The 26,554-nt window shown below is 40.9% G+C and overlaps 2 protein-coding genes across 4 annotated transcripts in view; both read right to left on the bottom strand.

The window, feature by feature from the left end:
• akna (AT-hook transcription factor) overlaps positions 1 to 169 on the bottom strand; it is a 28,100-nt gene extending 27,931 nt beyond the window's left edge. For both annotated transcript variants that reach the window (XM_056404429.1, XM_056404431.1), the window contains exon 1: positions 63 to 169. The gene's annotated coding sequence lies outside the window, so the exon portion shown is untranslated. The remainder of the gene's footprint in view (positions 1 to 62) is intronic.
• Positions 170 to 3,184: 3,015 nt separating this feature from the next.
• The window catches only part of whrna (whirlin a), a 151,877-nt gene continuing 128,507 nt past the window's right edge, over positions 3,185 to 26,554 (bottom strand). Inside the window, exons 9-13 of one of the 2 annotated variants that reach the window (XM_056403847.1) lie at positions 22,932 to 23,006; positions 20,605 to 21,196; positions 19,464 to 19,630; positions 16,275 to 16,397; positions 3,185 to 10,085 (exon numbers count right to left, since the gene is read on the bottom strand). In XM_056403847.1, the coding sequence (XP_056259822.1) occupies positions 9,903 to 10,085; positions 16,275 to 16,397; positions 19,464 to 19,630; positions 20,605 to 21,196; positions 22,932 to 23,006 (1,140 nt within the window). In that variant the 3' untranslated portion in view covers positions 3,185 to 9,902. The remainder of the gene's footprint in view (positions 10,086 to 16,274; positions 16,398 to 19,463; positions 19,631 to 20,604; positions 21,197 to 22,931; positions 23,007 to 26,554) is intronic. The other variant, XM_056403848.1, reaches the window with a different exon arrangement.

Raw genomic sequence — 26,554 nt, 5'->3', positions numbered from 1 at the left:
GACATCAAAACAAACGCATAAAACTCACATTAAGACAACTTTCAGCTATATAATGTTTGCACCTTAATTTTGGAGGAGTGACACGAGGTCATTTATCCCAAAAAGCCAGGGTTTGTGATATTTGTGAGGCTAATTAGCCGTCTTGTGGAGTGTGGCACTGATTCAGCTGGCAGAGTAGTTACTCGAGGCAAAATAATGGAAATTTTAAGGTCCTGCGTTTAGTCTTTCAGGCATTTTACCTGCTAACAAACCGCGAACGAATCGTGCCTTTCAGTAAACAGCGTCCTCGACCCTAACGTTGACGTTTGATAATCATAGTCTAAATATAATAATTTAATTATGTGGTGTTTGTTGCAGATAGTGTTACCTGACAGGCATGACTCAGGACAAATTTTGAGAAAAGACTTTTAGAGAACTTGGATCCAAACAGTGAGTTTTGATTGGTTATGAGGCTGCTCAGGGGCGGTACTTTGCCCAGGTTGCTGTAGGGAATACAACATTCGGGGTGCAGTTGAAAAGATGGCCACCGGAGGGCGCAATTTTACAACTTTTCTACATCATCCAACTGTAAGGACAATAACTCATCTTGTCCTTCCTGTGTATAAAAAACGTAATTTAGAGACTGTGCTGGGGAATAAAAAAAGAGGTTATACATTTTTTAAGATTCACATGTTTTTGTTTGTTTTTTAAAATCTTTTTGATTCTACATTTCAATAGTTCAAAACTACATTTTTAAATCATTGATTATTTCAAAAATACATTTACATTATGAAACAGCAAAAACCATCATTTATCCTTTCCTGTTTGAACATGACAGTGCTCCTGTGCACAAAGCCACACTCATAAAAAAAAAAAAAAAGGTTTTCCCAGTTTTCAGTGGAAGAACTTGACAAGCTTGCACTGAGCCATGACCATGAGGAGGCTGTTACAACAGATTCATGGCCATGGCTCTGGAATGATAAGGGTGTAATGTTTATGTGTCCACATACCTTTGGCCATGTAGTGTACAAAGATGACAGTAGATATATTATTGTGTGATGCAGATAACATAGAACATCATTCACAGTATGTAAATGACAAAAATCACTGAACAGGTTAAATCATAAAGGTAAAGTGAAGCGAGAGGTGAACTTTTACAGACACATTTCTGATGTAAATCGTATATATTCTTACCTATACTGGTAGATTAATTCACACAATATTATGAAACAGAACAAAGTACGGTATCTCCAGGTCAATGATCTGCAACAACTTCATAGTTTTGACATACTTGAGGCCATTTGCTACAATGTATATTAGAACATGTATAGAGCGTTTCCCATGATGTTTTTGTGTATCATGTTAACACAGTGTAGTGTCAGTTGGGTCTGAGAGACAGATCTGAGAGAAACACAGAGACAGATGAACATGTAACTGACATCTATCAGCCTCCTCCTCATATCTCCTCATGTCTCAGCACATTCCTACAACAATCCGTCTCACTCCAACCTTTATGTTCACAAAACAAAAACATCTTCCATTTTGGTAAAAGCAACAACAAAAGTCAAACTACAGTAGACTGCTACTTGGCATTCATGGAAAGTGTAATCACAGAGCATCATGTGGTCAATGGCACTGAATGAAGCTATTGTAAGCAGATCTGGTTGCCAGGGGAAGTAGCCTGAATGTTCACTGCTTTCAGTAAAAATAAAAAGACAAAGCTGCAGACTGCACCAGGTAAAATACATGTCAGAGCTGTTTTCTGATTATAGAAAATGAAATATGACAAACAAATCCAACAGAAAATTAGTAGGCTACAATTATGTCTTGAGTGCAATCATCAGAAAGACAAGCTGATGACATGATGATTTTTAATCAGAAACAGGTGGCACCTGTTCCAGCCATGCACAGGTTCCAAATTAGGACTGCAATCAATAAATATGTTCATTATCTATTAATCGACGAGATTTGTATGCCCATTACAAATTCCCAGAATCCAGAGGGAAGTCTTTAGTTTGCTTGTTTTATTCAGCTGGATCACCTTAAATTTACAATTTACAAAGAAAATCCTCACATTTGAGAGGCAGAAATTACAGGACATTTAGCATTAGAAATGAATTGAACCAAAATCATAAATGTCCAATGTCCTACAAAGGGTTTACAATTCACAAATGATGGAGGAAAACCTTGCTTAGTTTTTACTCTTTTCTCCTTTCTAAACATGAACAGGTAAAATGAATGCAAAATCATTCACCATCTTTAAAAGGAGAACAAGTGAGCCCCATCAGTGGACAAGATTGGATTTGTGACCCACCCAGGATGCGCCCTGCATCTCGCTGAGCTCATGCTACAACAGATTCCTTCCCATGTGACCCTGACAAGATAACAGGTGCATTAAAAGGACTGTGGTACTGTCCAGTAGTATATTCCACTTACAGTAAGAATTGTGCTTTTCAGCTGAATAGTCAAATTAATGTATTGTTAAACTTGATAGCATCTGTTGTATTCTGGGCGATTGTTTTATTGCTTCTTTGGTATCTTTGCTTCGGCAATGGAAAAACTGTTCAGCAGTAACAGAATAGATTTGAACTGAAATGAATCGATAAAAATTCTAAAAGAACAAGAGGCAAGTTTGTAAATGAATACAAGGAGGATCATGCAGCAGCATATTCAGGATGTTTGTGTGCAGGGTTATGTGGACACTTGAACATCACACTGATGTTGAATATGTTGTTGCAAAACCATGAGCATCAATCTGCTGCTTTAAGAGCCTCCATTTTTCTGGGAAGGTTTACACCAGATTTTGAACATGGCTCCAGGTATTGGTTTCCATTCAGCTACAAGAGGATTAGTGAGGTCCAACTCTGATGTTGGGTGATAAGGTCTGCTTCACAGTCAGTGTCAGTGGTTGAGGTCAGGACTCTGTGCAGGCCAGTCAAGTTCCTACACACGAAACTGGGAAAACCATTTCTGTATGTATGTGGCTTTGTGCAAGGGAGCATTGTCATGTTCAAACAGGAAGCGTTTTCCCCAAACACAAAATTGGAAGCATGGTGTTGTCCAAAATATCATTGCATATTAACATTTCCCTTCACTGGAACTAAGTGGCTAATCCCAAACAGTAAAAAAGAGCCCCAGACCAGACTTTTAGTGTACAGCGCATCAGCAACAGTCCTTCTACGCTGTCATGTAAAGCAAAACCTTCAAGATAAAGGCAGACAGCTTTTTAGTTTTGTGCAGTTATCTTTATTGAAAAATTAAACACACTTTCTGTATAAACAGCATGTCATTGTACAACACTCCTCATTAAAATGTGCAGGAAGCAGGCAAAAAGGATGGATGAACTGAATGACTGACAGGAAAGCAAAAGCAAAAGGAGGCCGCTGAAGAGCGTTGCATGAGAGGAAAATGAACACCAACCAAAATGAACTTGTGCAGCTAATAGAGCAGGAGGCACACTCAGTGAAACAAATAAACATGATCAATAGAGTCAACCGGCGGTGTTGGCTGGTCTGTGTCTGACCTTTGCGAGAAAGCCGTGGATCACGGGTGGGGTGGCAAACCGTCGCGCCTTGTTGCGGCACAAGTCAATGTCTGAGCTGTCGTGTCTCATGTTGGAGCCAAGGCCAGCACCTCTCTGTCTTGGTGTCTGATTAATGAGACTGTCAGCAGCTTCCATCGCTTCCCTCCATCATCCCTCCCTCCTGGATGGCCCTTTAATATCAGGTCAAAGAGAGGGCCGAGCCACTATCGACACGTGTCTACAAGACGAGGCCGTGGTGGAGTTCAGTCAAAGAAAGTTTCAGTGACTAGGAAGAACGATTCTAGAGTTAAAATATGTTTTGTAAATGTCTAACTCAATAAATGCAGGGTAAATATAATAATGGCTGGGTCATTTCCTGAAGAGCTTCATTTTTATCACTTCTCACTCTTGACTTTCTCTGAGACATGTTTGCATTTATCTACATTCACCTGAGCACGGAGCCAGCAGCAGGAAGGGTTCAGTGTCTTGCTTAAGGGAACTTTGGCATTGATAGACACATGTAGCTGTCGCAGAGATTGAATCAGTAATTTTAAGGTCACTGGAAAATATTTACTTCGCTAGATGTGATGTGAATAAAATGATAAAATGAGCAAGAAAACCTATTTAAACTTATTCTCCTTTACTTGTTGCTTTATAGCAGTTATGTGAAAACCATCTCCAAAATATAAGTTTTTCAGATCCTGGATATCTGCTTTGTTTCAAGATAAGGGCTCAGTAGTGAACCTTAATACTTTTTTAGATACTGTCCAAACGCATCCCTAGCACTGAGTATTGAGAACTCTTTGGAAATTTACTCTTCAGTTACTCATCGATGAGACAGTTATGAAAAAGAATCCTAAATCTCCCAATTTTCATTTATTCATTTAGGCAAAGTTTCTCCTGTTGCTGCTTATGTTTAGACAATATTGTCTTCTTTTGTTAAAGGATTAGGTTATTATACAAAAATCCCTTAAAAAGACCAAAGTCAACAACAAATACATCGTACAAAGAAGTATTATGTGTATATTCAAAGCCTGATATACAGTATCTTATTCCTCTGTGTCACAGAGCTCCACTATTAAAAACACATCAGTGCCACACTGCTGCGCTGATGTGCCACAGATACACTGTTAAAAATTCACTGTTGAAAAATGTGTCTCTGGTTGAAGTAGGAGATGAACAGCTGTCTCCCAAGTGCAATGCTTTGTCAACCCATTCATTCACCTCCTCCCAGACTTTGGCTCTATACATCCTAACAACGTCACCTGACTTCCTCCTCCGTGCCTGTCATAATCACTACAGCCACTACAGGCCTTTGTCACTTGAACATAAGTGTAACATAAATGTTTTCTGAAAAGACTGATGCTGTCTCACACAACTGATGTTGCTTAACAATAATCTGTATCTATGGGTCATCATAAGCTGCTTGCAAAAAATGACTTCTGAAAATAGTTTTTATGTGAGGGACAGTCTGCTGTAAATATTCACTACAGCATCAAGTTTGCGCTAATCTGCAGCTGAAAATAGTCCCCAACAAATGCACAATTTTCTCCTGTTTGAGTACAGAAATGACTGAGCCTTCACACAGCCATCCACTATACATTTGTGATTTTTTTTTGGAAAGATTTATGTCTTCAATAAAATCAATAAAGTATCTATCTATCTATCTATCTATCTATAGGAACCTCTGGGCTTGGAGGTGAGTGCCTTAGACAGGGCAGGTAAGTCAAAAAGTACGAGGTGGACAAAGTTTTTGTTGGTTTTGGTCTTTTTATGGCATTTATTGACAATAAGAAAAACATAGAATAACACCCTCCTTAACTTTTAAATATATTAAAGTTTTTTGTAGAAAAACATATTTATATTCCTTGCATTTAGGTGTTAAGTATTCTTTTTGCACCAAAACTAAGCTATTGAATCAGTATTGTAATTGAGTATTGAACTTTTCCAAATAATAATGCATAATAATGCATGTAATGCATTTTTGAGTTAATCCAAAAGGTTTATAAAAGGGTTTTATCCTTAAGTTTATTTGAAAGACCTTAAAAAGCAAATCTAATTCAGAACAAATTTGGAGCGTGTTTTCATTGGACAGATGTACCGTTTTTATCACCGCAGATGGACATCCTCCTGCTCTCCTCTGGCCTCGTCTCCTCTCTCTGAATGGAGGCATCATGTGTGATGTTAAAATGCTAGGCTCAGAAAACAAAAATCTTTGTCTGTGTGGCTTCAAATCTTTCAAGATTAGCTTGTTTAACGGAGAGTAATTCCATTGAGAGGACGCACTCCAGCTCCCATCTGCCCGAATGTCTCTCTATCCTTCTATCTATCTCATTCTGTCTCACACACACACGCGCGCACACACACACATGCGCGCACACACACACGCACACAGATGAATCCCGAATGTCAAGTTTGTTAGTGGCTGCAGTGAGCACATTCTTTTCCACATATTGTTTGTATCATCTAGTATGCACACAATTTACATTCATCTTAATCATATTAATAGATGCACTCAACTGCATCAGAAATCTCTATATAAATGAGCTTTTCCATGTTTCCTTTTGATATAAACTGGTGCTGCAGTTTAATAGCGCAGCTCACTGGGTTTTCATCAGCCTGTTGACTTGTTAATGGACGTCACCCACAAAAATGTTATATAAATCCTGCAACAGGATTAACAGAGTTACTGTTAAAGACTTACCTTTTACAATTTTATTATGATTTACAGGTCCACCTTGTCTATTCCTCTTATCTTGATTCACTGTTTCAGTTATATCGTGTCACTGGTTTTATGTCGACAGTCTTATAACTCCCGGTTCTGTGAGGCAGAAGGAAATTTTTGTATTCATGAAACTCAGCAGCCACCTGAAAATATCTTCTCCTGTGTTGAAGGTTCACCTTTCCTGATCACAAATGAAATCAACCGCCTGTGAATTTGTGGAGATGTCAGCTGGAAAAGTTAACATTAAAAACTTTTCCTAATCCTAACAACAATATCTTTTGTTTTAGTTTGTATATTTCTTAGGGATGCACTGAAACTGTAAGTTGGCCCATATCAGCTTTAAAACTCTATTAAACAGTATCATTATCTTGAAAATCAATCAAATGGCTGCTGTGTACAGGGGTGTAAAACCAAAACAATGAGCTGAAAGAACCTAGAGAACTTGTGGGTTCTCTAGGTTCTTTCAGCTTTGTTTTGGTTTTACAGCACAACTGTGTGGTTCAAGGTGTGTTTAAACAGAAACAGCCAACGTACCAAATGTGTGTTAACCGTAAGCTAGTTAACACCAGTCACACCAGCGATGTGAGTGGTAATGTGGCTCTGTGTTTGTGTTCAGCCTCTGACTGTTGTAAGAACTCACCAGATACTCTGGTTGTTTCTCACACAGTATTTCCCTGCGGTCTCTCTCTGTTTTCCCTTTGTCTTTGTATGTTTATGAAGCAGATTCATAGAGCCTGGGATACACACAAAGTTTTTGCTTTAAGTTGAAATGTTTTCAACTTGAAATGTTGAAATTTTTCTTGCGTTCTGTCTGAACAGACAGTCAGTCTCAGCCCTCTCATCAACCCCACTACCAACAGCAGCAGGCGGCCATATTCAGTAAACAAGCGCTGATAAACCCACTGTACACTACCGATATGTCCGGCACCAAACAACAGACAATATTTACAGCTAGCTGGTAAAAAAGTCGAACATCTAGTGGCTAAAAAGCCACATAGTTTTCTCACAGACTGGTAGAGACAAAAACGGGGCTTAAAGGAGGGTGAAACATTCCTCAGTTTGAAAGAAAGACAAGTCAAAGAATGAATGAACAACTTAATCAGACAAAGATGTGTCACAGTTATGTCAAGCACCTTCTAGCTGCCAGAATCAACACATGTAGCTTAAAAATGTTGGGATTTTTTTTCACCGGTAAAATTGGCGACAGAAGAAAACATGGCCTTTTGACTGTTAAGAAAAATAGATTCTTTTGAAAAATATATGTTGAGATAATTGGGCATTATGGGTACAAACATACTGGACATGGGTATGACCTCTAAACAAGCGTATCAGTGCATCCCTGACTTTGCTTTTTATTCATTAAAGGTTGACATTTTGAAGGTACACAGCAGGGATCTGCTGTAAAAACAAAGCATGGATGTGTTCTCCTCTCTCACTTGTCACCGGAAAGATTCAGGAGTGTTTGAAAGCAATTTTTCACAGAGCTGCCCTGTTGGCATTCTTAAAAGCCCAGACTACCAGACTACTGCTTCACTTTGCGCCTGAGTCTCGAACAGCAGTTCCCTTGATGACATTTACATTTGTCTTTATTTGCTGTCTCCTTGTTTTGAGCATACTTTTTCTCTTTGCATTCATTAACTCGCAGACGGACACACACCACTCACATTAAACACATAAATAACACACATCCATGCTTAGATTAATTACTCCAATTACTTCATATTTCTGCCTGCAGCCTAATGTGAGTCTCTGGAGTGACACATGGAGGATGTTTGCTGTACATCCTGCCCGAGCTTACACTCTTCCTGAGAGGAAGGAAATCATCTCCACAACAACAATCACTTCTCATTTGTTACTTGACTCTCTCATTCTTATTCTGTGTCTTCCTCTCTCTCTCTCGCTCCATCTCTCCCTCTACCTGATTGCTTATCTCCTAATTGCTTTTCTATAAATGGATAAATTGTGTGCGTGCGTGCACACATGTTCCATGTGTGAGCATGTGTGGAGAAGTCTTTCTAAAATCTTTGGCAGTGTCGTCCTCTAAATGTCTCATTACTTCCCTCTTGGGTGTAATTGCTGCACCGAGCTCAGCTTCAGCAAACCCCCCAGGGTGAATATAATTAAAACTATAAAATTACAAAATAAAATCATCAATTGTTATGCAGCAGGGAGAGCAGCAGGAGTAAAGCTGAGTGGTCTGAGGGAACGAGGGATTTTATTCCCTCTGAGAAAACTTTCACATAAACTGGCCAAATCTGAAAAGGTATCTTTGATCTGTAACTTTGATCTTTTATTCTAACAGACAAAAACTGTTTCAAAATTGCTCCAGAGTGACTGAATCTGAACATGACAGCCTTGCGTTTAGTGCGCATTAGGAAAACTTTGTTGTCATCAAAGTCCTAATCTTTTATTTGATTTTCAAGAAACCAAATTTTTTATTCTATTTTTGGCAATAACCCCTCAATGTTTTACTTTCTTAAACTGCCTTTATACATGTGTAGTTTATATATATAGAGCGTCTGCAGAACAAGACGATGGTCATTTATTGACAGCGGATCAGTTTAAAATATTGCAGGGAGTGATTTAACAAGAGGGAGCAGCCACAGTGAGCTGCTGGATGAAGAGCTGCAGGTGAGAAGCTGCACATATCCAACTCCTCAGCAGGGTAAACAACTCTTTCTACTGTGGCCTGCTGTTGTCTGTAAAACTGTGATGCAGAATTTGTTGTTTGCCGATGGAAACAGTGACATTTTCAAATTCAGCTGGCTCAGTGTGGATGTAGTCTCAGACGATACACACACACACACAGGGGGGAAAGGAAACAGGAAATGAAGAACTTTTGTGTGAATACCATATGACGGTTTCTGTTATTCACGTATACAGTTTTTTTTATGTCTGATCACACAGATATGAGTATGTTTTTGTGTTGTTAGCCTGACATGATCCATGTATCCATTTCCTTTTTGGGAGAAGGTGGTAATGTGAAGATGGGCCTGTAGCATCGCTGTAAAATTAGCAGATTCCCATGTCGGCAGGAAAGCCTGACTCATCATCATCATCATCATTTTTGAAATATATTACCTATATGTTGATGATGCAACGGAGGTTACGGGTTTTATAATTCATATAGGAGTTTCTTTATGTGTACAGTATATATGCATCTGTATCTACATTTGTTCATTTTTACATATACAAATCCGAGCTCGTAAAGAGCCAGAATCAGTCTCAGATGTGCAGCTGTCTCTCAGATAGAAGCGAAAAAATAAATAAAATCAACTGACCATGGGACGTGGGAGCGCTAGGAGAAGTTCCAGTGGTTTTCAAATGATTGCAAATCCACGAATTCTAACACTGAGAGAACAAAGAAAAGAAATAGGTTTCACTATTTTCCATTGTAGTGCATAAGGTCTCACAGTGGGGAGGTAACACGTTGAGGAGAATCCTGAACAAAGTCCACAGTGGAGATAATACCGTATAAATTTGAGTATCATGTGTCCAGATTCAGGGGTTTAATGGGAGAAGGGCTCAGAGATCAGGTGGTGGTTTGTTTACGTCTATCTAAAAGAGTTGTGCCATTTAAATCAACAGACGCTTCAATGTCTCCTTCTCATCTTCTCCTTGTACTGCTCTGCACTTGGCCTTCACTGCTCCTGTGATCGTCCTCTCTCCGCTCAGCTATAGCGCCACATTGAACTCCGTCACCAGGAAGTCCACGTGGTCCCTCTCTTTGGTCTTGAAGGCCTCGGCGATGAGGCGTGCGGCGTCCCTGTGCTCGCGGCCCCTAAGGGAAACCCCGTTTACCTCCAGGATCACCTGACCCACCTTCAGCTGGCCGCAGTTATGAGCTGAGCCACCCCTCTGAGAAACAGAAAAGACAGAGAAGCACAAGGTGGATTTTAGAAGAACTTAATTAGTGCGACCATTTCTCTCTGAGTGACAGAGAAACTGATGCATGCTTTTATATCCTGCAGGCTTGACTACTCTGCCATCTGGTCTACTATGTTATAAATCAGCTAATGCTGATTGGCATCCAACACATTACACCTGTTTTGAAGTCCCTTACACTGGTTGCCTGTCAGTTTCCCTATTCATTTCAAAATTCTCTGTTTTTAAAGCACTTCATGTACTGCACCAGCATACACAGTATGTCTCACATGCTTACAGTCTATGAACCAGTACAGCTCCTCAGGTCCTCTGACACAAGTCTGTTAATTCTTCTGAAGTGCAGGACTGAAACCTTTGGTGAAGCAGCTTTTATACTCCGAGCTGCTGGAACAGTCTCCAAGGACCTGAAGGATCTTTAAACGTAAACTCAAAATGTACCTCGATTTTAATTATTTTATATTATTTTTATTTACTTATTGTATTGTCTCTATGTTGTAAATTGTATTTTATTGTATTTTTATGTTATTTTGTTGAGATTCTTATACAGTTTTCTATGTTATTATAGCTTTTAAAGCTGTTTTATTGTAACTCACTGTCAGATTTCTTATTTTTTTGACTTATCAGTCATTCTGTGAAGCACTTTGAACTCCACTAACCTGTATGAAAAGTGTTACACAGATCATGTTTGTTTGATTGATTTGATTGTTAATTTAAAACACATTGATCGGCCTCATGTGGGAACCTCTCATACGAACAAATTTCATCAAGTGGATTCACCAATTTTTGGACACGGCTGAAACTGACAAGGGGTACAGGTCTGTGCAGGTCATGCGCAGATGGTGGGAAAAGACTCATTACGTAAAGTGAAGGTGATTTTCGACAGCAGGACTTGAAGCACTACAGTGTAAAATTCTTCTTTTTACTCTCAGGTGATATTTTGGTGAATGCCGCCTGCCCGCAAATGGAGCAGAACGGGCCAGCTGACAGTATGCAGTCATTTGGAGGCATTGTTTATACTAACAATCACGTCTCACAAATGTGCACCTACTCATGAACAGGTGGTATTCATTAAGCTCAAATGACCAACTTGCTAAATCGGACTTGGACCACTCGTCCAAACAAGGCTCAGGACCAGGTTTGGGATAAGAATATGAAAATGTCCTTGCATGAGTAAATCTGCTGTAATGATCAGTGAATTAAAGCCAAATAAAAAAAAGAGAAGCTACAGCACCACCACCCGAATAACAAAAAAACACCTTTGTAAAACACCAGGATAATATAAACACTATATTAGTTCTGTCATTACCTTTCAACAGACTGAATATTTTTTTCAGACCAGCAGGACAGAACAGTCTTTGATGGGTCTGGAAATGCCATCAAAAAAAGTGGTAAACGTTGTGAATCAACATGCACGGCTTTTACAAAGTTTGGTTTGTATTTCTCTCAGGGGAAAAAACAAAAAGCTTCTGTCTGTGATCAAATACAGTCATCACCACAAAGAGTCTCAAAGGTAAAACCAATCATTACATCAAAGACCTGGGACTAACTGCAGCTCAGGACTAGGCCAGCCAGCCAAAAAGAAGTCTTCTTGTTCCTTCTATCAAGAGTCGACAAAGAGTCTTTACAAGAGTCTGAGATCCCTGCTTCTGTTCTGTTACAGCCAAGTAAGTAAGTCCTCACTGTGTCCAAGCTAAAATTTAAACATTGAGCCATAAATGCAACAGGTACTGCATTAGCATACAGAGACGCCTTGTCAGAGAAACACACATTCACACACACACAAACCTCTGCAGTCTGGTTCTCAGATGCTCAGCAGTAAATGTATTCAGTCTCATGCCTTTACAAAGGAGTGTGTGATCAACAAAATGAAATGCTCTCTCCTGACCTGCAGCTCCCCCCTCCTGTCGCAGTTTCATCCTCACACTTTTCATCTGTGATCAGAAAAATGTTGCGCGCTGACATCTTGGTAGATATTCAGAAACACACCAGGACTGGGGTCTCGTTTCTTAAGTCTCAGCTCTGTTGGCAGTGACATTAGAAGACTCCTGAAAGAACCAGCGCATCACTGCTTCAATACGTCCCAGAATGTCATCGATTTCATCATCCTCAGCCTCAGTCTGAACCGCTGCACTGAAGGGGTTAGTTTCTGTGCGAAGACCACTCTGGTCTGGACGACTCATTTCACAAAGTAGGTCCTCAGCAACAAACTGTTGTTTCTGTGAAGCAAACCGAAGTCATATTTGTTCGCCCCATCTCCTCACATCCCCAGAGGAGGGCTATAAAGTGAAGAAGACATGACTGCTCTCTTTCCTCTTCTCCAGTCTGAAGTGGAAATCACACATTTTAAATCTCAGTCGAGAACAGTCTTCATCAAAATTACTTCCATCACACATTTATTTTAACCGTCTCTGCAGTGAATGATATACGTAACGAAGAAATGTGCTTTTTCGTGTCGAGAGGCAAAACGTAATGACCTCTGCAGGCCTCTCACGGCAGTTAGTGCAGTCTTGCACAAAGCCACTGCAGACCTCTGGGATTATGTCATTGCAGCTTGGGCGAGGATCCTGCTCTCTCATTTGAAACCAACTGAGCGTGGCTCCTTGGTGATGACTGGGTTGTGATTGGCTGCACTACCCCTGGGACAATCACTTTCTCCTCTCCGAACAAAGGAAACCATCATATTTTCAAGACAGAGAGAACGAGGACAGATTCTTCTAATGTCTAAGTGGCCTCACCCTAAAAAATACAGCAGATGATGAACTCGATGTTCACTGCTGGACCGTCAGCCAGAGCCTGATGTTTTTTAGAGGTTGGTAGAGACCAAACCAGAGCTAAAAGGAGAATTAGAACTGGACTTACATTCATCATGTGGACACAAATCCAACTTCAACTTGATGATAATGTTGCTCTGTATCTGCTGGATGTCTATTTGCTAACATGTGACCAATAACAACTTTAGTCCATAAAATATCAGAGCAGTGTGTCAGCCATTGATTAGCCATAAAAATAAACGAATACTGCTTTAAACTACATTCAAACCAAATAACAACATATCTACAGAAAAACAAATCACTTACTCATGATCTTGAAAACATACCAAAGATTCCACGCTCTCCTCCTCATGACTCTGACAGCTGACCTCATTTACGTGCAACTATAATGGCTAAAGTGTCTTCCACATCAGGACTGCATCGCTATTTACTGAGCCTACAACAGTTACCCCGAGCGAGTTGAGCAGTCTGTCGTCACGGTGGGAAGATGGCAGTGATAACAGGCTGTTGCCTCCGGAGGGGTGATGGGGACTGATAACAGTTGGTTGGCTAGCAGTGGCTCACTCATCTGCACTTCATCCCCTGCAGCTGTGATTGAGGCGACCTGAGGAGACAGGCCTCGTGCCCGCAGAGACAAGGAATACAGAAGCCAGAGGTTTGCTGTACGGACTGTGAGCACTTCCAATATAGCAGAGAGGCGGTATTGTCGAAGGCATTGGCTGTGATGTGATGCCATCATCTGTCCCACTGATGGAGCGGGAGCTTGTCAGAAAGCCAAGAACAAAACCAACCTTTTTTGTTTTTTTTCCCCCAGCAAATTCATCATTCTGATGCTCGGTCTTGACTGGGAGAAGTACTGAGGTTGTGTGCCTTGCTCAAGGGCCTAATAATATTGAGTTAGCTTTCCCCGGGTGACAGAGCAAAGTTTTAACAGCTCACTTTTCCACCTTGAAAACTGAACGTGCTGAAAGTCTCTCTCTCTTTCCTGGAACAAGTGACCTCGAGGCTGCCATGTTATTAATGTCTTTAAATAACTGTGAAGCGATTCAGTGTTATTGTTCAGGGATGTAGCAGTGGTGTCATGTAACCTGTGGCTTTGTCTCACTTGTGATCGATAGGGTCTAGATCTCCACACATCACAAGTTTAGATGAAATCTGTGTAATTAAAATAAGAGCTGTAATTAGACACCCAGCAATAATTTAACCTGATTAACATGTCAGTCCACTTGCCTGGATGGTTCAAATGAATTTTATCTCTGTTCAAATGAGCTTATGAAAAGAGTTTTAACCGTGTTTCAAGATCTCTGTCTACTCTGATATATATATATATATATATATATCTTCCCTTGCAATCAGCTACTTCAGCATTCAGTATCACAGACAGTCCTGGTCTGAGGGGACGTGGTTTCCTGACTTGCATATCAGGCTGGCCATCGAATGAATGCACGCACAGCTGAAGTGCTGGCCTTCTTGAAAGGATTACTTTGCGTGCTCTTTTCTTTCATTATTTTGTTGTGTTAGTATAATATTTTGCAAAACAGGATATGTCTATGTAAAAATGTGCAAGAACCTGTAGCTTGTTATCTTTTGAATCCATCTATTCTCCTGAAAATCTCAGCCAAGTATACTGGACCACTTTTGTTTTTGTCTTAATATTCCACTCAAGTGAAAGAGACACTACCTGACAGATCTGAGAAAACCACTTTCTCTGAGTCTTTTCCATCTTTAAATTTGGGATTTTCTTTCTTCATTAAAGAGCTGCTGTCTTGTTATCTCTGAGTGAATGGAGCTAAGATACATGGTCCACTGAGGCCCAGACAATTATGCAGAAAAGAAGCAGCTCTCCAATAAAATTAGCCGAGCCGTTTCCTCGTGTAAGGAGACAAAAACAGAAACACATACGTCGGATAAACAAGTTTAAAAGGGAGTGACACTGGGGTCCCGCATTTGTTTCGGTTCTGTATCACGATCACTGCTGAGAACAACAGTGGTGTGTGATTAAAAACACATTTGTTTACATGGTCCCTGATGCAACTCTTTGCACAATAACCTTCCCACCACCTTCACAACCACCAAACACCCCCCCCCTCTCCTTAGTAACAACACTCTCACTTCTTTTGCATCCTTCACTCACACTTGCCTTCCTTTCTTTCAGTGCACTCTTTGATTTTGAATGTGCTGATTTCCAATCCTTTTATCCCTCCCCTTGCAATCAGCAACCCTTTTTTATTTCAATCACCTCCTCTGAGCAGTCAGAGGCTGAGCGACAGCTTTGAACACGGTGTGGACTGTAGTCTATAGCTGCCCACTGCTCTGCTCTTTAAATTGTAACTCCCCGCTTCTCTGTGGTTAGAAAATGATTAGTGCCGCAGATAGTCATGAGCTAATGAAAGGCTTTGTTGACTTGAAAATTACCATGGGATGTAGACATATGCACACTCAATAACAGCAATAGCTTTCTTCAGGGGTGACTAACCTGTCAATTCATGGATTTCACTTTGCATAGCCTGTATTTTCAAGGATTTTTAAATACACACATGATGCAAATGCAACATGTTAATTTCCATTCATTTCCATTGCGTCATAATTCAATTAAAATTCATATATCCAAACAGAGCATAAACTTTCATTTGAAAGATGCTGTAAAGTCTCCCATAGGTGTTGCTGCTGATATTGGCTTTTGCCTGTATCCTCAAACATCAACATTATACCACAGCTGCCTCATACTGAAAGCATTAACTACAGTGAAATGCAAGAGACTCCTGGCAGCCGAGCCTTTTCATGGAGGCCATTAATGTTGTAATCATCTTTGTGAGAGGCCCAGAAAGGACAAAATTAGCGGGAATCTCAGTGTGTGTTCAGCTGCAGCGTGAATCCATATAAAGCCTTAAAGGACATCAAGTCCCACCTGGAGGGTGTGTGTGCGCTACCATTGCAGACAATCAAAAAGACACAGCTGACAATACAAGGAGAACATTCACCAAAAATGGAGCAGAATTAATGATGCTATATGTAAGTGTTTGCTATTGCTTCATAACCAGCTGTCTCCAGTGGTGGAAAGCAATCTCTTGTTTTACTTCTATTTCACTCACTTATTTTCTTCTACTGAAATTAGCATGCTAACTAGCTAGCTCACTTTCCAATACCGAGTCAGTTCAGCGTCCAGTCTGACCTGAAGAAGTAGCGCTGCTATGGTGCGTATAACCTCCTGTAAATGCAACAATGGCTGAAGCTCTTAGCCAAACTGTTGAGTTAACAGCTGTGGATGCAAACGCCTGCTAATGTAGCAATAGCAAAACTTACAAATAGCTCCTTTAATATTAATATGAATGCTGGGTTAAATAGGCGGTGGTATTATTTCAACTATTATTTTGCTTTCTACCCAACTCACCTGTATTGTGACAATTCGTGGTAGCGGCTGGCGAGTGTTGGCTCCACCTTCAATGGCAATACCCAGGGTGCTGGCACTCTTTGCCACCCTCACTAGTGTAGAGGTGGGCTCCAACAGCCCTGGCTACAGTAAAGGATAGGACAAGTTATAATGTAAGAACATTATTAATCTGTATTCATAAACCAAATATAACATTACACAGTCTCCCTTTGCCGGCCTCTGTCTTTGTGCCCCCCTATGCATACACACTTCTTTCTGCCTTTGTTTATCCATGTAAGAGCTTTATTGTCTCTCGAGAGTTTTCTCAGTGGATTTACACATTAACAAAGGCCATGCCTCTCCTCTTTATTAACACGTACATATTCAATCCTGGTGGTGTATTCATGAATAATGACCAATCTTGGTAAACAGCTTCACAAGTCAGAGGACAAAAGAAATAATAGTTTCTTTTTAAATCCTTTTACTCATTTTTAACAAGGCATGTATGTCATTTTTTGCCATTGTTGAATCACCTGTATTAATTTATTTAATTTATTATTTATTTCAACTCTTGTAAAGCTTCTGTTCCACTAGCTTCCGTAACACAGTGGGGGTTTTCTCATCTGTATGTTCGTCCTTATTCTAAGATAAATGCCTATGGTTGTCTAGTGGTTAAGATGCAAACCATATAACTGCAGCATGCTCAGTTCAATTCCAGCTGGGGACATTTCATTGTTGAATGCCATACCCCTCTCTCTGTCCTCTTAGTTTTCTGTCACCATTCATCCGTTCATCCGTCTAACCTTGTCTTGTCTGTCATTTGGAGCTGGCAGGTCGTGCACATAAGGTTTACGTGAGTGTGTTTGCTGAAAACGGCTGCTTTCAGCTCTAACTACAGCCTGTTATGTTAATTCTTCTTACTCTGCGAATATGTTGCTATTAGTGACTCTTTTAACATTAGAGTCATATTATTCATAGTGATTTAGACTAACTAGAGAAGCTTCGATTGAGATAAATTGCTGATTATTTTGTTGACATTCAGTAACAACACATCCATAAACCACTGACACTCAGCTAAAGCCTCATGTCAGCTGTAGTTATTGAATCCTAATAAATAAGTTGTTCCAATAGACGTCTATTTATCTTAGAATATGGACATAAGACCCCAGGAACATGTTCAGCTTTTCAGGAAAGATGATGAGAAAACACAACTCAACTACAGGCTACAGAAGCTACTGGAAGCTAGATGGCAGAGGAGGTGAACTTTATATAAATACAGATGTTAGCCATCTCACCTTCACCTTAGCCTTTGTATCAAACATGATATTAAGCGATATTTTCTTTCATGACTCTGGGCCATATTTACATTTCTGCACCTGTCACCCTGCTGTGTATTTTTACTGGCGTGAGAATGCGGAGGTTATATTAAGGCTTAAACAAATGTTCTCTCTTTGATGAGCACATCATTTAACTCTTTTCAGCAGCGTCTTGCTTGACACTCCAAAACAAACAGAAGGTAAATGCTTTTCTCCTTAGCAATGAAATGTAGCGCTTTACGATACAAAGTCCACTCAGCCATCACTTTTCCCGCCTACAGTAATTCTGATCTAACACAGACATTGAACTTAACAGCCCTTTCGTCATAAACAATCTGGCTACTCCCAACCTCACTTGTTACTTTTCCCATCAATCAATAAGAACCAGAGAGCGATTTGAAAGTTTCATTAAGCGTCACTGCAGTGAGTGATGAAATAAATGATGGAGCATGTGACTGAATGAATGACATGAGTGATAAATAAAGAAATGAGTGGAAGAAAGGAAACAAGTGTGTTTGAGCAAACGGAGGGAGGAGAGAAGAGATCACGGTTAGGATTGATTCAGGCAGATTCTGGAGGAGGATCAGCAATAACGCACATTGATTTATTAAACCTGTAAGTAACTCATGGTTTATTTTCAGCTCACTTACACACACGCGTTTGTACAGCTGTCTTTGTGGGGACCCATCATTGACATAATGCATTCCCAAGCTCCTTACCCTAACCTTAACCATCACAACTAAATGCCTATCTTCAACCCTTATCCGCACCCTAAAACCAATGCTGTGTCTCAATTCGTATCTTTCCATACCAACACTTGCTATTTTGAGTGCAGAAGTGAGTTCATATTGTCAAGTATGGCAACATGCAATGCACTGTAAGTCAGTGTATGGTGCACTGAAAACTGTCAACTCTCACCTCCAACGGTCGCCATCTTGGCTACATAGCAGAAGCCAGGGGGTGATTAGGGGCCTAATTTCCATGCCAGATGACACAGGGGGCACATACAGGAAAATGAAATGTTCATTTTCAAGTCAAGTGAGCGACGCAGCCTGCAGGTGGGCAACAATCGCGGTCACCTGTTGTGATCATCATTTCTGGTGAGTGCACAATGGGAGTGTTTGATTTGGGGCAACACTACCCTGTTGAAATTCATACAATACGCCAGTGAGTATACTGTGTACACACTGTACTACATGCTAATGTATTGACTGAAGTATCCGATTTGAGACACAGCACAAGTGTGAACCCTCAAACAGCCCTTTAAACCTGTGGACCAAACCCCACGAATATAATAAATCAAGTACTCACTCACACAAACACACACGCACACACAAACACACACGCACACACACACACACACACACACACACACACACACACACACACTCATACTTCTACACTTGTGAGGACAGTAATATATTAATGCATTGCCTACCCCCTAACTCCAACTTGAATTTTAACTTTAATTTCTACTCTTAACATTCAAACCAGGTCCGAACCCTCAGAGAGAAAGAAGTAAGGATCAGACACGATATTATCACTTTTCAAAAATGTCTTTACTTTCCAAAATGTCCTCATTCTCAAAAATGATCCCACTTTTCAAGAATCTCCTCATTTTCCAGAAAGGTCTTCAATTACCAAAAACGTTCCCTCATTTTTAAATGCCCTAAATTTCCAAAAAGGTCTTAGATTTCCAAAAGTGTCTAAAAATGTCTCCATTTTCAGAGCTGTCTCACTTTTCCATAATCTGACCCTTAAGGTCTGAAACTCTAATTAGTCCCCACAAAAACAGAGATACACACACACAGACACCCAGGTCACCTGGACACTTCTCTCATTCCCCACAATTCATCCACTCATCCATCACAACTGTTCTGATACACCCCCTCACCGGTTTGGAGGGGTTGTCCCCCCCGCCTCCCTGGGTGTCTCGGGGGAGGCGTGTGCGTGAGGAATGGGGGCTGCTGTCTTTGCTGATGTGTCCTGACTCAGCTATGTCCACACCACTGTCCTCACTGAGGGTCTGGCCGCTGTCTGACAGCTGAGACAGGGCACCACCTGAGGGGGAGCAGGCAGACATGATGTCAAGGACTCTCACACACATTATACTGTGTCGCCTCTAAATCTTATTGTGTGGAAGCAATCCTACACTTTTATTTTCATTGGTTTAAGCCTGTCTCAAGTAGAGTTTTATAAAAAATATGATTTTAAGATTTAACACAGGATTAAAACCTTATTAAGATTAGTGCATTCAGTGGCATCGTGCACAATGTTCTGGATAATTGCTCATTTAAGCACATTACATCCAAGTAAATACACATTTGAGAGAGATTATACATAATGTATTTATACCCATCTTCTTCATTATCGAAACTGCATATTTCCTCATTTTGAGCAGGGAGTGACAATCAGCATATAACCGGTATCAGAAAATGGATCCCAACTGCAGCGTTTAATCTCGGTGTTTCATTATCAAGAGAGAAACACTACACATGTTTCTAAAAAGAAAGGTTGAAAACATGAACACGTTCCCACAGCACAGTCAGTCTGTGATGCTCCAGTGCTCTGACTGATAAAAAGTAAGTGTGCCTTTATTTGTGGAGCTGGTTGTCTACGAATATAACTCTGCACCAAACTGATGAGTGAAGAGGTTCTTGCAATATCAATTCTGATAGCAAATTTACTGATGCAAGAAAATTGTATCCGGGCAAAACAGTCTTATGAAGCACGGAAGGTATCAGGCAACATTTTTGGAAATGTTTGCACAGCAATTAGTAATTCATAGAGTTGATAATTAGTTTGGCTCTTTTTCTCTTAAGGTCTGAAGCAGTTTGAAGATGTCAGCTTGGGCTCTGGGACATTGTGATTGCAGTTTTTTACTAAATGACTAATGAAGTTTTAAAAAAGTAATTTACACATTAATCAATAATGTAGAACAATTATTAGTTTCAATTATTTGACAAATCACATAAACTTTACTCTTGAAACATGTCGAGTTTGTACATTTGACCTCCGGTGTTCTATGTCCTCACCTCGAGCTTGCGGCAGCGGCCGCACTTCGTTGACATCGGGCTCTGCGTTGGGCCTGTGAACCTCCACTGTAACAAACTGCTGTTTAGAGCCAGGAGAGGAAGCGGGGGAGGCTTTGGACATGGACACTGGCTTAAGGGGTAGAGATGGGGGTGGATGAGGAGCAGGGAGTGGAGGTGGAGGTGGAGGTGGAGGTGAAGGGGACGGGGCAGCAGGTTTGGTGCCTCTGTTGGGGGACTGGACCCTGGGGAAAGGGCCGATGTTGTGTTGGGTGACCATGGACAACTGAGCAGCTGTGATTTGTTCTTTCTTGGATGGTACCGAAGGCTCTCTCTTTCTGATGGCCGCATAGTCCCGAGACGGGTCCCTGGGATGTTCTCGTTTGTGGTGCAGTGAGGGTGAGGCAGGGCTGTGTCCTGGCTCTTTACTTTGGTTGTGGGAGTTCGGGGCTGTGAAGTACAAGCCTGAGTGGGAGGATTCGGACGAGGGGCATTTGTTGAGGTGATCTCGTCTACTCGAGCGCCTCTGCACCCCCGGTGGGGGTGGAGGCTTGAAGGAGGGGGGGGATTCGGCGGTGGTGGACTGTACGTCATCCTGAAGTGAAAGGATATATTCATCATCATTGATTAGGGGTGTGACAATATACTGTAGCACAATATACTGCAATAGAGAATGTGACCATATGTATCATGGAGCTGAAATCTTCAGTTCTGACTTGGGAAAATGTGCAAATTTTTGTTTGCATATGTTAAATACCAGAGGGCGAAATTAAATTCACGCATTAACACCATCAACAGAGGCTTCTACGACTGCCTCAACATGTTTATCTTAGCTTTAAGTCTTAAAAACATTCCGGCTTCACAAATTTGTTTCTGTAAATTTGTTTAGATGAGCTTCAATTTAGAGAATGTTTCCCAGAGTCTTTTTATGTATGGGCTTGTCTATACTTCACTGTTGTATGTAAATAAGGATCTCCTGGCTCACTTACCTAGAGTCATATCTAGTTTTGTTTTTATTTGTCCAGGTTTTATTGGCAGGAATCCCTGATATTTCTGCCAATACAATGGAGGTGAATGGAGTTTAATTTGTGCTAAGACTAATTATTCTTAAAATGTCAAACAAAATTTCATTGGAGGCCGATGACAAAATATGTTACATTTACATTTACTCCTTTGGCAGAAGCTTTTATCCAAAGCAACTTACAAGTGAGGGACATGTTTTAGTCATTTGGATGAAATGCACCTTTTAGACTATCCATCTTCTGTTATTTGCATTTTTAACTAAATACTAGAAGAAGAAAAAACAGATTTTACATCTAAAGAGAAATAAATAATAATACTATATAATAATATATAATATAATAATTTTACAGTCACAGTTTGTGTTTAAATTCAAACTTTGTTACAAATATCAAGAGTGTATCAAACATGAACTCCACAAAGGATTTTTACATCTCTATTATGCAGAGGGAGTACAGCTAAAGCCAGAGTTTAAACCCAGTTATCATATTAATTTCTTCATACTTCTCAGCAGTTTTTCACTCACACAGCTGCATTAGACACATGTTTAACCACTGCACCAGGTTCAGTGACAGTTGACCTGAAGACATTTACAACATCCAAACCAGGCCCAACACGTCGCTGCTCGTTGGTGCGATTCCGCCGGTGTCCTGCTTTTCTGGGGTAACAAAGCTCAAACTCAAACTGACAGTGAAATGAACAACACTGAGACGTGGATGGCTTGCCCGTGTATGGAGTGAGACATAAAATGAGCAAAAAAGAAAGTGTACGAAAGAAAAGTGAGTTATGACTCGGTTGACAGGTAGCCTTGGAATACAGTGGACTAAAAGCTTCCTCCTTGACCTTCTGCTGCGGTTCAGATAAACAAATGAGACCTCTCGATTTGTTGCTTTGGAAACTGAGGTCGCCATGCAGTCAGTTTTTTGTAAACTATGGTGCAACAGTAAGCTCTTCCTTCTTGTTAGAGATGAAGAGGCAGGAAGAGAACTGGACAGGCCAGGTGGCGTATAGCGATCAGTCTCCCCTCATCACTTTGCACACAACAGAGAAAAGATGAGGAAAGGCTACACCGGCACTTAATCTCAAAAAGCTCTGTTTTTCTTTCTTTATTCGGTGCAAACACTTGTTTCACTCTACCTCAGTCTACAATACAAAGCCTGAGGGTCAGCCATGTCTCAAGTACCTCCATCCGCCCCTACCTCATCTCCCATCCTGTTTTTTTTTTCATCATTTTCATCCCACCCCTCCTCACTTCTCCCCTGTGCCGTATCCATCTTTATCAGGCCAGAGCAGGGGCCTGCCAGGCTCACCAGAGAGATGTCGGTGAGCAGCGTGTTCAGACTCTCCGGAGGATCCTCCTCATTACTCTCCACCACGCTGTTGTTCTGAGAGACACAGGAAAGAAATAGAGGAAAAGGCGAAAGCCAGAGGTGAGAGAGAAGGACGGGGGATGGATGAAAGACAGCAAAGACAGAAACACAGAGAGGGGGGAGGAAGGAGAGAGTGATTAAAGTGAGAGGGAGAAAGCTAGTGAGCAGATGTTAAACACAGATGTGTGTTTATCTCGAAAACAAATGCCAAATTAGATTTGGTGGATGTTCCACATCTCCCAGAAAAGAGGAAAGACGTCAATATCTGTTCGCATTTGCTTGCCAGTCTCAAAGTCTATAAGGAAGGCAAGCAAATAAGTCATGCACACGCACACACACGCTCACATAGACACAGCTATCATGTCGTCTTCCACAAGCAAAACACACATGCTGTGAAATCGATAAAGAACCATCAGCTCAGTTCAAAGCAGGATTTGGCAGCTCAATCCCACCGGTGTGGTGGAGAGGGGGTAATTTGTGGCAGATCTGTGAGGGATTTCAGAGCGGGGGAGCTGAGTTCAGAGAAACATTGCCCTTCATTTAACTCTGCCATTAAAGCAGAACAAAAGCCCCATCAATTCAGCTTAATTACCCCTCGTTGCTGCACGGGGAGCACTTACAGACAATTTATTTATCACAAGAGTCTATCAACTTTTTACATGCAGAGATGCTGCTCTGCACTGTAACCAGTGACAGCACGCTGTGTTTGTGTGTATGTATGACCGTGTCCAACCACAATTATCATCAACAGCGCGCGCATTTGTGTGTGTGTCTGGATGCATGTGTGTCGCACTCTACCCAGGAGTAATGTTAGACAATTCTGCATAACATGGTTCACATCCAATGGCATCATTCAGCATGAAGGAAGTAGTGTCATCTTTATGCAGTGTGGTGGTTTGTTCATGTTGAAGACCACTGACTCTGTTTATGACACTCATGAGGCAGACTGTCAGAATGTTGGTCCCCTCTCTTGCCTGGTTTGACAATATGTACGACATGCTCTGTGACACCATCGGTTTGTCAGCAGTCCTGATCCTGGAGCTCTGACCCTATCGGCCCTGCTGACAGACTGCAAGCTATAATGGGTTCAACATGTAGTCTGACATGTCTCTCGGCTAAGCCACAGCAAGAGGGTAAGGCACCATGATCACCTCAACTGGCACAGTGACCAACTTTAAAGACAACTGTGCAGCGTAGGGTGAACACAGCTAGGCTGGAACTGGGCTGAATTTGCAGCTCTGATTCATTTTCTATGCGAATGACTAAAGAGGATTACAGGATAATACAGGCTTGTTAATTATTGCTAAAATAAAACAGACCCTAAACTACAACAACAGTGAAGGCAAATTACAGACTTACAGCAGATTACAAACACTATTGATCACAGACGCCTCATTGCTGAAGTTGTTTGTGGCCCTGGCAGTCTTGCAGTGTTTGCTCTGGGCAGGGCCGCATTCAGAACTAAAATAGGACTGTGTTAAATAAAACCTAGTGTAACCCTTGTATATGGCTGGAACCAATGTCAACAACTACTTTCAATGGAAAGCAGCTAAAGCCTGCTCGAAAAGTCGCTAAATGTCACTAGATTACAAAATATGCCAATTAGCGTATCAGTGATGTCATCATGTCCTATTTGCATTTGTTTATGCTTCTCCCCTACTCTCTGTGCTTGGAAAAACTGTATTTTAATGCTTCTGAATTCCCAATAAAGCTGCTCTCATTTACATGTTTTTCTGTTTCTGTTGTCATGTCATTTCTGTTGAAACATGGCCCATTAAGAATAGGCTAAATATAAATCAGCTGTCACTTCCGAACCATTTCCAAGCTGCTGCTCTGCACTGAAAGTCTGACCTCGCACTCACAGGGCAATTCTGGTGACTCTTTTCTACAGAAAGTAGCTAAACCTTTTGTTAAAAGTCGGTCAATGAAAAGTCAGTAAATCTAACGACAAAGGAGCTAGGTTGGCATCACTGCCTGTAATGTAATGAAATCAATGAAAATGAAATGTAGTGTTTGTGTCAATTCATTTTGAAAGAGCAATGGCCGACCAGTGCTGTAATGACTCAGTCAAGGATATTTGCTTTTCTAAGGCCGGTCCAGCCAAAAAACACAAGGTGCTGGTATTGGCATGCGGCTACAGTAAATGATGACAAGATGAAATATGATCCAGGAAGTAAAGTTTACTACATTCACGCTTCAATGTATTCTCTCTGTACTGCGTGCTAATCTGTGCTTGGATGTATTTAATCTAATTTGGTCTGTCCGAACACAGCCTGCGACTCCAGAGCCTTGTGTTCACAGCCTGTTTCAGACCCGTCCTTAATGTTGGCTGTTTTTTTTAGGCTTTTAAAAGCAGCTTAAGTTGCCTAAACTTAACCATGTGTAAGCATTACTATAGTTTACATCCACAGATATTAGAGGGAAAAATCTAAAGATTTGACGCACTGAATTTAAAAAATAAACAATCTGATGTTTTGCAGAATCATGCAAAAGCAACATTGTGTTTGGCCAGGGGGTTGGTATTCTTCAAAGAGCAACTGTGTTTACGTGTCTATCTTCATAATGTGTGCGTGTTTTTGTGTGTGTGTGTGTGTGTGTGTGTGTTGTGTGTGTGTGTGTGTGTGTGTGTGTGTGTGTGTACGTGCATTGGTATGCAGTCGACTGTATACCTGGCTTTCAGTGCGGTTCGGAAATTCAGTATTTTTATCCTCCCAAACCCACCCAGCTCTCTAATCTGCTTTACACAGCAGCGGTAGCAGTCACCCATGGGTCCAAAACAGCACAAATATACACAAATAGGTACACATAAACACACGGGAAGAATACAGACCAACACACACACACACACACACACACACACACACACACACACACACTCTCACACATGTAAATGTCGCTTCTCGAAGGGGAAAGCAGAAAGGCAGGCAAAACCCATCTGAGGCATCTGAATGAGAATGACTGATGCAAAAATCTGCAGTCTACAGCTTATCTCCATTGCCAGCTTAGACACCGGGTGTACACCTGTGTGTGTGTGTGTGTGTGTGTGTGTGTGTGTGTGTGTGTGTGCTCATGTAAGAAATCAGACACTTGCATGCGAACATACTAACACATTTGTGTTTGAGTTGCTGGACTATAGTAGTGATTACAAACAGCCTGGCTGCTCATTTCATTGTACACTCATGTTAAATACAAAAGATGTATACAGAGTTTTTGAAGTTGTTTAAAGGTACAGTACCTTTGATGGAGCTGGGCTGGATAACCAAAGTAAAGTAACAAGTAATGTTACTGATAACTTTTCCTATTGAGTCATTTTATGTAAGTACTTTTTTAATGAATAGTTTGTAATGTCTCAGTTTGCACATGAAGAAAACTTTTCTGAGATGCGGAGACCTACGAGCTGCTAAAGGGTCCGGCTTGACTCAGAACTGGCTTTTCTTCTCCACGTGTAAGTAACTTGGAAGCCACATAATGTTACATGTCTGTTTTCATTAGTGGCCGGCTATGATAACGTCAGATAACTTGCTGTTACTGAGATTATCCATTAGCTATAGCACTTATCCTTT

Source organism: Seriola aureovittata, chromosome 18 (assembly GCF_021018895.1).
Source record: "Seriola aureovittata isolate HTS-2021-v1 ecotype China chromosome 18, ASM2101889v1, whole genome shotgun sequence".
NCBI classification, from domain to species: domain Eukaryota; kingdom Metazoa; phylum Chordata; class Actinopteri; order Carangiformes; family Carangidae; genus Seriola; species Seriola aureovittata.
Note: the sequence above shows the minus strand (reverse complement) of the source record. Positions and strands in the feature narration are given on the sequence as shown.